Genomic DNA, 11,729 nt, shown 5'->3' on the forward strand with positions numbered 1-11,729 from the left:
ATACTCACACAACTTACACAGCGTGCATAAACATGTAATTACGCACGGCACGCGCGCAGAAAACGCACATACGCACGCACGCTCACATGCACGTAAGTCGCACGTACGCACACACACACACACACACACACACACACACACACACACACTGGTGTTGTGCAAAAATACATAAAGTAGCAGATCTACAAGCTCAATGTGTTGCATTGCAAGGCTATTTTTGATATTTAGATCATCGATATTTTTTTTATAATTGATTGAAGTTATTAGTTCGATTAACTGTTGCAACCCTAGTTAGTTTTACGCATAGTGCTGAACAGGTCAAAAAGCTGTACACCACACATAGCACAGAACAGAATAATAGACTGGCATATTAAGACAAGCTGAAAAAATAGCGAGTGAGGATGAAACATGCCACAATAATGGTCCCTCGTCAGTCAAATAGAATAGTTTTTAACATCACTATAATGTTTGAAAAAAGTTCTATTCACAAACATAGGTCTTGAACTGAAAAGCTGTTTTGCCAATGGATCTTCACGTTCATGACGAATATTACGCTACAGTGTAGAAAAAAAGTGTCTCTCAACAGAAATGACAAAAGAAAGACAATTATTTTTGATCAAAACTGTGTGGATAATGTAATGCACAACAGCATGAAGTGATGAAGTGAGGCAGGGTGGTGTGGGTCCTCATCAACACCTCACAACAACACATCTCCTCACAGTTGAACACTCCCAAAGCCAGATATTCATACTTCATCACACGACGGTGTTGCGCGTTGAAAATATAGCCGACCTACAGGCTCACAACAAGTTGCACATGCGACGTGTTGTGAGCTTGCAGGTCTGCTATATTTTCTGCACACAACGCCATCGTGCGACAGAGCATAAATTAGGCTTCACTCTCTCCTCAATGAATCTCTCTCTCTCTCTCTCTCTCTCTCTCTCTCTCTCTCTTTTTACAGTTTAACACTCCTCCTCCTGTAACTTTCTTGTTCACTTTGGCTTCCTCCAGTCTAACGGTCTCTCTCTCTTTCTCATGCTCTCTGTTTCTTTTTCACTCTGCTAAACATGCATGGCAACAAGTGAAAAATAAAAAAGCAAAAAAAATATATTAGAAAAATATGCTCCTCAGAGCACTGGACCACCAGGCTAGGTAGTAGAAGTCAATCTTAGCCAATCAGTATGAAATATGAAAAATCGGACAGATCCATCTTGATGACATGACTATAGAGATAATGTGTACCGATTCGCGTGATGTTCGTGAAAAATGTAAAGTGGCATTTCATACTTGGCCTCGTGGGAATGTGTGTGCAAAGTTTCACGGAAATCGGAAGCTGCGTTCATGTTTTGAGGCATTTTGTTCAAAACGTGCCACTCCTGCCAATCTTAGGCAATCAAGATGGAACATGCTCAGCCTGAATGTTCATTTTGTTTCACTCCATTATTCAGTCTTAAAGCCATCTCAGTGCAGCCGGTTTCTGAGATGGGGGTGGGCCAAAGTGGGACTCTCTGGCCATTGGCTCATACTAGATCATCCCCATCAGGCCGGTTACATTTTCAACCGAGAAAACTCCGCCTTCGACAGCGTCACCAGACCCGTGAATCTCCAGAATATTGTTTTTTAATGGCCGTGGATAGCGATTAATGGGCTGGAGCCAGGCAAAAAAATCTGTAGGAGTAATAAAAAAATGGTGCAAAAATCGGCCTCCTGGTGGCGCTATAACAGTCCAATATGAAACTTTGGGGCAGAGATTAGCTGCACACGGACGGACGGACGGACGGACGCACGCACGCACTCGCGCACGCACGCACAGGGGCCAAAACATAGTCTTGGCCACACCTTCCGCCTGGCGGAGACAAAAACAATCATTCTGGCTTGATTTGAGTTGACTGTGCGCCGTGGGAGGTGCTGTCTATTTTTCTCCAAGCAGCATCAAAGTGTTTATTTTGGGAGTTTGGGATTAAGTGCGGAGGAAGTAGTTGTTAACAGGCCATGAGAAGCCTTTATTCTTCTTCCTAACTATATACGGCTGAACACCTCACGAGGTGAGAATAGTGACAGACAGCACCTACGATGAAGGTGGAAGCAGACATGGAGCTGGAAGGCATGTTGTATAATTGATGCAGAGACCACTGTGGTGTGTGGTGTGTTACCTGATTTCCCTGATGTGATGGTACCACATATACAGTGTATATACAGTGTGTATACGGTATGCATACCGTATATATAGGCTACTGTATGTGCACAAACACTACAAATACAAATAATCTGAATTATTTTCAGCATATCTCGTGCCTCCTTATCTCCCACATTTTATTTCAAAGGTTCTGCCAGTGACTAAATGAGCATTATTTTCTTGGCCTATAATTTGTCTGACAACAAGCACTGTTATTAAGCAGTGGGAGCCATTCCTGGGACAGCTTTCATCTGCTCACATGGCAGGAGGATGTATTAGTTAACAAGCTCAGTTCCCCAGTACATCGCATTTTGCTTCAAAACCTTCATGTTGTACCATTGCCTCAATAACATTGTATAGGTAATGAGATAGCTTTAAATGACACCCCCCCCAAAAAAACACACACACAAACTACTTTGATTTACCCACATAATTCAACTGAAAATACAGATTTCCGTCACTATTGGCATAGCCTTTGAAACAGCTGTGGTTCGTGCACAGGTTTATCTCCGTGCTCTAAACAGCTGCCGTGAGCTATGATGGAAAGCACAGTTGTGGCTGAACAATAAATGAAATAGAAAGAGCTGGCAATGGAAAACAATACCGTAAAGCAATAGAATGGTTTATGGAAATGGTTGACTGCGTCCCTGGTGGGTCATTTTGCAGACTGTGTGCCCTTGAGCACACTGCTTTTCAGGGGAATAACTCATGGTAAGTGGTATAATGCTGTCGATGTCCGATGTGTGTGTGCGCGCGTGTGTGTGTGTACCAAAGCTGTGAGTATGCACTCTGTGGTACTTTGTTTTCAGTGAAGCTGGCTATTTCCAGTGGATGTCATACAAGTTCAGCACCATTCTGGCCCGTGTGGAGCCCGTGTTGACAGTTCCACACTGATACATGTATTGTGCAAATGGTCGTATAGAACCTGTGTGTAAGTGCTGGGCGTGGTGTGTGTTCTCTGTGTGTGTGTGTGTGTGTGTGTGTGTGTGTGTGTGTGTGTGTGTGTGTGTGTGTGTGTGTGTGTGTGTGTGTGTGTGTGTGTGTGTGTGTGTGTGTGTATTCATGTATGTCAATGTGTGTCTTCTTGTGTGTAAATGTGTGTGCAGTATGCCCTTAGCCTGGTCCTTATATTTTTCATTTGAATTATATTGGACTGTGAATACTAATCCCACTGAGGTTGCACATACACAAACATGCATCCACATAATTTAAAGCTCTTTGGTTGAAGAAGGCATATTAGGTTAATGTAGGTTACAGTGAATATAGTCCTTGTGCATAAAGCATGTGGAGCATGCTTAATTGGAATGCTGGGAATTAAAATTATACAGTAATCTATCACATATCCAGCCTTTATATCACTGAGTAGTTATAAAAGGAGCAAGTGGGCAATAAGCTTGTACTTACTGGTCAGCACAAGCTTATGTTGCGCAAGCTAAAGCTATATCTTCCCTATGGGTTATAAAGCTGGCCACTCAGCACAGGTAATCTGGCAACTGGCAAGGCAGGCGGAACTATCACTGCAAGTGACCTCTCTGCTTAAGGCACTCACCATGTCAAACATGGATAAAACTTGCCCGCCTAACACGGTTGCATCGGATAGCGTGGTATAAGCTGAGAATTAACTGAAGTTTAACCGGGCAAAAAGGAAACCAAAACACAGAGCCGCTGTGTAATGGCAAGGCTGTGTGTGCGTGTGCGTGCGTGTGTGTGTGTCTGGAGCTAATAAGACAAACTGCTGGACCTGATAGCGGCAATTGTTTGTGCGTGCCGCGAGTAGGCTAACTTTGTACCTCCATATTCTATACTTGACAATGGAAGTCAATGGTAGTCGGATAGGCCAGAAACCTTGACCAAATATAGAGTTGTAACACGTCATAGATAACGGCATACAGTAGGTGACTGACGCCACGTCACAGACTGTCCACAAGAAGCCACGCCATTATTGTCTGTCTTGGTCTGAATAACTTGAGAACAGATAGCAGGATAAGAGAGCTGGATCTTCCTGAAATTTGGTGAGAATTACATGACTAACGTTTGGGTTGACAGGGGCAAAGGTCAAGGGCACGAAATACAAGAGATGTTGTTGCTGTCAGTGTTTCCTTAACTGTATATTGTAAAATATATTACATATCTATTTCATCTCCATATTGGCTGATAGGAACAACAGGAGTCAAAGTAGAAGGTTTACAGGCAACATCTGTCCGAGATGAACTCAGTGACTTTAGAGGCGGTTGGGGTAAAGATAAAACGTGATGAATGTGCAGCATTAAGGTGGCTCTGCCAAGTCAGTTTGTCGACCGCAGTACCCAGCCATACCCAGGGTGCAATCTCTGCATGTCACCCTTTCTCTCTATCCCCACATTTCAGTCTGTGTTTAACGTCCTGCCTCAAAGTAATCTTCAACAAAAACAACAGAAAAAGACACGTGGTCTTATCACCACACACTCATCGCTCACCTCCCTTGGACTGCTGGCATTTGCCCGTCCTTGCATTTTGTTCGATGTGTCTGTCCTGTTATATTGCACCTCCTGCTTAGTCCTGTCAAAGACTAGGATTGGGCGATGTGACTTCAAATCAATATCACGATTATTTCAAACTTTTGCCTTGATTACTATTGATGAACACAGCAGATCTGGAAGCTCGACGTCACTATTTTCACTGTTTTTGTACGCCACCATGTAAAACAAAGTTTAATTGTTTTGTTAAAAAGTTACGTTAAAAAAACAATCACAAAAAACTTGTTTCTTGATTATTCCATTAACCTACTTGAGCAAGATTAAGTTCTAAATTGCATTTTTGAAATATTTTTGGTTAATTGCCCAGCCCTATCAAAGAAGTCATCACATGCAGCATACAGTACACTGCAAATATTCTTTGGTAGCAGAAAAAGTGCTTAATTTCTCTTCGCATGTTGAGATGTTAGTTATTCACCGATTCTGGCAGTGAACACTTTGGAGAATTAATAGGTTCGGATTGCTAAGAGGAAATAAACATTACCAGTAGCCTACTTGAAATATCTGTCTGTTACCAAACAGTAAAATCCTCAGTGTTCATTTATCCGTTTGTAACTCAGAGAGTTTGTACACTCTAGAATTAACATTGAGGATTTTTACTGTGAAGAGGACATCTCTAGCACATTTTTCTCTGTATTTATTCTCTCTCTCTCTCTCCATAAATCCCTCCATCCTCTCCACCTCCAGCCTTGCCCCAGTTCACGGTATGATGAGTTGACTTGGCATTCAGTGGAATAAAACTTCATTTGGCACATTAATAATTCTCTTAGCCAAATCAACGTATCAAAGGAAATGATTAATTTTTAATTTGGCTTTGCAGCGATTATCCCTCAACAGCAGCTGCAGTCGTATGTGCCTGTGCGTGGGCACGCATGAGTGTGTGTGTGTGTGTGTGTGTGTGTGTGTGTGTGTGTGTGTGTGTGTGTGTGTGTGTGTGTGTGTGTGTGTGTGTGTGTGTGTGTGTGTGTGTATGCAAGCACACGTGTGTTGGAGAGACCATAAACAAAACAAAAAGACAAACAGCCTCTTGGGAGATGAGCGGCAGTTCATTGATGTGTGAGGCAAAGTCGACTGTGAGGTGTGTGTGTGTGTGTGTGTGTGTGTGTGTGTGTGTGTGTGTGTGTGTGTGTGTGTGTGTGTGTGTGTGTGTGTGTGTGTGTTTGTAGCAAAAAATGCCAGTATTCATAAATGCAGTGTCTTGTGCAAAATGCAGTTTTCCCAAAAGCGGCATAATCTTCAACACAACATCCAATCATCCACAAATTGGAATCACATGTTGAGGGGCTTCTAGAGTGCACCTCCAAAAGCCCTTTCACTTCTGCCCATAGTCCATATTCACATGGCGGCCATTTTGGAATTTAACATTGCGTTGCTGTGGCAACTGGGGTGGCATTTCATTGACTTAATGGCAATATGGCTGCCGTGTGAATATGGTCTATAGGGGGCGCTATACAAACGTCTGTCGTACAAACTCAATTTCCCCCCACAGATTCCTCATGTCCTGACCCCACGATTCACCAACCCCCCCCTGTATAGGCAACCTGGGCTGGTGGTCCACTTTGATTGTCTGACAGTATTGGATAGCAACGTTTTTCATAATTTTACTCTTCAATAATCTACATTTAAAAAAAAAAAAAATCAGATCAAATAAATTCAAAATTGATTGCTTCACTGTTGCCCAGGTCCAGGTCATTTGAAATAGAACAGTTAAAGTGTGAAATAAAAATATCGCTTTTCCCCAAAAACATTATTGATTGTAAAATATTAATTGTAATATTTTTTGCTTCCCGTGCCTGACAAAACCCCCAGCATTATTGTTTTGTTTGCGTCTGTAATCTGATGGCTGCCATTATCCATGTGTGCTTCTGTGTGTGTTTTCCCTCAAGAAATTCTTGGAGGCAGCCCTCGCATTACAATGTTGCAAAATACATCATTGCTACCTTATAGACTAGGATTGCAGCCCCACAACAAGCTACAGTTGTATAAATGCCACAAGTTCTAAATGACTTTACATAGGTGTGTATTCACTTACAGGGTGAAGGTATCTTTTAACAGTACTAGAGAACAAAATGTCCTTTACATCAACGTTCAGAGACATGTTGGCTGAGACTTGTTGTTATAAATGCACCTCTGCCTCCCAGCTAGCCAGTCATCCATGGCCCGCAATGGCAAATCAGCAGAATTACAAGAGCTCAGCTCTCCGTTCAACCCTCCCTCCCTCCCTCCCTCCCTTCCTTCTTCCCTTTAGCCTCCCTTCCGTCCATCCCTCCCTCCCTCGCGCTCCAGTGAATCGCCCTTTCCGAGGATTCCTTTATCATCGGGCTCCGTCGCATCGATACAGCGCTGATCTGCGTCAGCCCTGTCTGCTCTCGCTCCGTTTCTCTGTCTCTCTGTCACACTAACACTGTCTATATATCTTTCTCTCACCCACACATCCACCCTTCCTCTCTCCTCTCTCAAACTCTGACTTTCTCTATCTCTTTCTCTGTCTCAACCTGCCAATCATTTACTCTTTTCTCCCTTGCTCTTATACTTTCTATCTTTCTCATCTGTCTCACTGCCTTTTCCTCCTCCCCGTTTGTCTTTTTCTGTCGCTTTGTCTCTCTATCTCTTTCTTGCTAAAACAGGCCACAAGTGTGACAGCACAGGGCATGTGCCATCTGCTGTATGTAATAAAGGTTGTTTTGTATTCAAGACTTACAAAGAGATATTCTACTAATACCGATCCTCATTTTCCACCTGTGCATAACTCCAGCTCAATCTGAAAAAGTACATTTATGGGTGCCCTTAGTGCGATAACCACTAACTGTGTGCATCGAGAGAGAATTTAAATCAGGAACACTGTGTGCTATTCAGAGCATTTACTGTATATTTCTCCTCCTCTTGTGCTTTGTTAAAAGAGAGAACCATATAGTGCACTCATCTAGTTACACTCCAGTGGCTTATGTGGACTTATAGTACTACACACTCCATTCCTCTAGTTCATGTTGGAAGAAATCTCTATGAGGTCTCTATTGTAAGATTAAGTCGCAGCCTGACTTCTTTCTAGTAAAGACATCCCAGAATGTACTTAAATGTATCTTTATCTTGACATAATGTCTCTGCCAGCTACTGTACATGACATGTTATGGAGGCAGGTCATTGTTTCTGCTCTTCTGCTCTGACAGCTTCCTCTAAAATGGCTTGTTGTTGTGGATGGGATTCCTCTTAGAAATATTGGGGTCAACAGTGTATCTTTGGCGTCAAAAAGCATTCAATTACATTTCCACTTGGGTCATTTAGCATTTGCTCATATCCAGTGTGCCGCTATTGAATAAGCTACAACTCCTACGTAGAACCAACGTTTCAATCCAAGCAGCCAATATTATCCACTTAAGCACTTTATACCGTACTTTGTTGTACTGTACGAGTACGACAAATAGTGAAAATAGCCAAACTAAGCTGTGAACTGTTTTCACTATTTTTGAAAGTAGTGTTAAGGAGTACCAGGACCAGTGGGCTAAGCCAATATACTAGGATCTTATGATATCAGACACTGAGCCATAATGAGTGTGGACGTTTACGGGTAGATTTTCACACTCAAAGTTCAGTTGAGTCAGGATCTTGCAGTGTGTAAGGATGAAGTGTCAGTATAGTAATTCCCAAGAATGGTTAGAAAGTGTAGCTCTGTTTCCACCACATTTTGTGTGCAGTGGTTGCATAGTCTGTCTTCCCTTGTCTGTGGCGGCCTTTCTCTATCACTGAGTCTGTACCTAGTCAAGGCTTTCCTTAGTTTTGGGTCGTTCACTGTGCTCAGGTATTCTGCATGCACTCACACATAATCACACAAACACGCACAGACATAAACACAAACAAGGGGGCCTCATGTCCCCTACTTCTCTTTTTGACTCCCTATCTCTATCTCCCCCTCACACACGCATGCGTGCACACACACACACGCACACGCGCGCGCACGCACACACACACACACACACACACACACACACACACACACACACACACACACACACACACACACACACACACACACACACACACACACACACACACACACACACACACACACACACACACACACACACACACACACACACACAGTTTTCCGTGTACCAGAATTAGCCATTGGCTGTGTTCCAGTCAGATCCGATCAATATTCCAGCCCTCCAAAAAAACATCCTTTCCTTTCCTCTCCTCCTCTCCTTTCCTCTCCTCTCCTCTCAGGAAGACAAACACTGTCACAGTGACATTTCCAACCACAGCCAGGCCCCGTCTAAACAACATGGCTCCACTAGACGTAACGGCACTATAAAACAGAACACCGTTGTAAAAATAGCATTCCCAAAATGCTTCACCTCTCCATCCGTCATCTGACGCTCTCCCCTTCCAGCATTCTTTCCCTGTGTCGTCGCTTGCTTTAATTTGTCCTTGATCTCTCTCTCTCTCTATCCCTCTCTGTCTGTCTGTGTAGAATCTGTAGATAAATACCTGTCTTCATCTCCACCTGCATCTCTATAACTTTATCTCCCTTCTCCATTTCTGTCTCTCTCCCCTCTCTAGGTTCCCTAGCCTCCTGATGAGAGTAGAAAGGTTTCACATCAGTAGGAGTCAGCATCTGGATTCATTACCCTGCTGGTTAACCCCCCCCCCCCCCCCCCTCACACACACACACACACACACACACACACACACACACACGATTCACAGAGACACATACAGTACACAGAGATACATGCATACTGTACACAAAGACATTCATATTGCACACACAGACAAACACATACCATGTGCACTTACATGTGCAAGTACTGGACTCACAGACATAATCGGTATTCTTTCATACATCCTGATTGATGCCCATCCCTTATCCTATATTAACAAAATACATAATACATTGACGACTTCATCATCATCATCACTATCATCATCTTCACCATCCATCATTCACACAATCGGTACATCCATTCCACCCGTCCATCCATCAGCCTATCTATCCATCATCAACCCATCCATCCATCAGCTCATTCATCCAACTATCAAGTCATCCATCCATCCATAATTCTGCTCATCCATTCATCCATCAATGTTCCCATGCGTCTATCCATCAGCCATCATCCCATCCAACAATCTTCACATTCATCCATCCATTCCTCTATGCATTATTCCATCCTTTAACTCAGTGGTTCTTAAAGGGGGGTCCCCAGCAAAATGTATTAATATAGCATCACAATCATTTTAACCACTTTATCCATTTACTGTATACGTTAGCTATTAATAAAACATAGCAGATCTACAAGCTCACAGCGTGTCACTTCGTGCCACACTGCAAGCTTGTACATCTGCTATTTTTGAAAGATTTTGGAAAATATCAAAAATGTTTGGACATTTTTGAATCATTTTGATAATCTTTGAACATAAATGTTCTCTTCTGGGGGTCCCTGGCAAAACCGTTTCAAATGAAGGGTCCACGGCCAAATACATATCAATTCGGGGTTCCTTCACATGAAAATGTTTGAGACTGCTTTAACTCACACCCCATCCTTGCATCCTTCCTTCCATCCATCCATCCTCTTCCTCTATCCTTGTGTTTACCTGGTGTTGGTCATGTCTGCCTGTCCTCCCCGGCTCTTCTCCAGTCCTAGCTTGGTAAAGATCCCCACCAGAACCATGATGGCCGCCACTCCACAGATAATATACACGATCATGTGGGTACGGTCCCGATCGGGCTCCTCGTGGACCTCTGTGACGGGAGCGGCTGGCTTCCCCGTGTTGGCCCACACGGGCGTGTCGTAGTTGGAGCAGGACGTCTGCTCCAGGCTGTGGATCCTGAACTGGCAGCAGAAGCGGTAGTAGCAGGAACCACAGCAGAACATGTAGACGCCGGCGTCGCAGTTGAAGGGGGGGTCCCACTGGCCCATGACGTCGTAGTAACCCCAGCAGCGGCTGCCGATGGACGGCAACGAGGTGTCTTCACTGACCTCCGCCGTGGGTGTGACCAACCCTCCCTCCAGCTGAGGCGAGCTGGAGGGAGCCAATGTCTGGTTGGTGTCGGCGGTTGGTTCCTGGGCTAAAGCCCACCCCGACGGCCCAGAAGTCCGTCCTCCCAGAGACAGCAGGACGATCAGGGACAGGCTGCCCATGACAGGGTGCACGGAGGTGGCCATCTTGTTTAACTTGTGTAGTGGTTTGGGAATAGGTTTGCTTTGATGTGTCACAATGGGATTATCAAAGTTGGTTGGAGATAGTTATTGACAGGCCCAAATGAAAGGTCCCTGGTTTGAGAAAGGAAGCAAAACTAAAAAAAAGCCTCTAGGTTGTTCTCCAGGTCTCAGAGCTGTTGCCACGTAAAACCTTTGTCTTTTTGGATTACTTCACACAGCGGAGAGAGGCCACTCGAGATTTGAGGAGAATTATGGCTTTCAAATTAGCCTATATTCACGGCAGAGAACACCTGGAAGAAGAATAAAGAGCATTCAGTTAGCGTTGTGGGAATTGCTAGAGTACACCATTACAGGATGCTCACTGTGAGTCACCCTGGAGTAAATTGCTGTCGAGGGGCAGAGGAAGAAGTGAGAGAAACAAATCAATCTCCCATCTCAACATGCTTCTTAATGGAGTGAATGAGTCCCTGGTGAGCCAGTACTCACATACACACACAGACACAACAGACTCAAGCAATGTTAGTGTCTATGTGTGTGAATGTGTGTGTCTATGCGTGCGTATGCATACGTGCGTGTGCGTGCGTGCGTGATTGTGCGTGTGCATGTGTGTGTGTGTGTGTGCGTGCGTGCGTGCGTGTGTGTGTGCGCGCATTTGACTGTGAGAATGTGTGTCTGCTGGTACGCAAATGAAAAAATAACAAAAAAAAAGACCAACAACAACTAAACAGCTCAGTACTAATGGAACAATTCTCACCTTTTACTAATTCCATGTGATGTCGGCTGCAGACAGGCAGAGGCGGCAGGAGGCAAATCCAAATCCAGGGGTTTGGTGGGACTCCAGCCTAAGAGGGCGTGTCACCCACCAATGAACTTGCCTGTGGC

The 11,729-nt window shown here is 44.1% G+C and overlaps 1 protein-coding gene across 1 annotated transcript in view; it reads right to left on the bottom strand.

Moving 5' to 3' along the window:
- The window catches only part of LOC311054680 (protein shisa-9-like), a gene marked incomplete at both ends in the record, with an annotated part of 136,317 nt that extends 125,467 nt beyond the window's left edge, over positions 1-10,850 (bottom strand). Inside the window, one exon of the mRNA XM_084070684.1 lies at positions 10,279-10,850. Coding sequence (XP_083926810.1) covers positions 10,279-10,850 — 572 coding nt within the window. The remainder of the gene's footprint in view (positions 1-10,278) is intronic.
- Positions 10,851-11,729: the final 879 nt, after the last annotated feature.

The sequence above is a fragment of the Gymnoscopelus microlampas genome, assembly GCF_963454915.1.
Source record: "Gymnoscopelus microlampas genome assembly, chromosome: 11".
Lineage (NCBI taxonomy): Eukaryota > Metazoa > Chordata > Actinopteri > Myctophiformes > Myctophidae > Gymnoscopelus > Gymnoscopelus microlampas.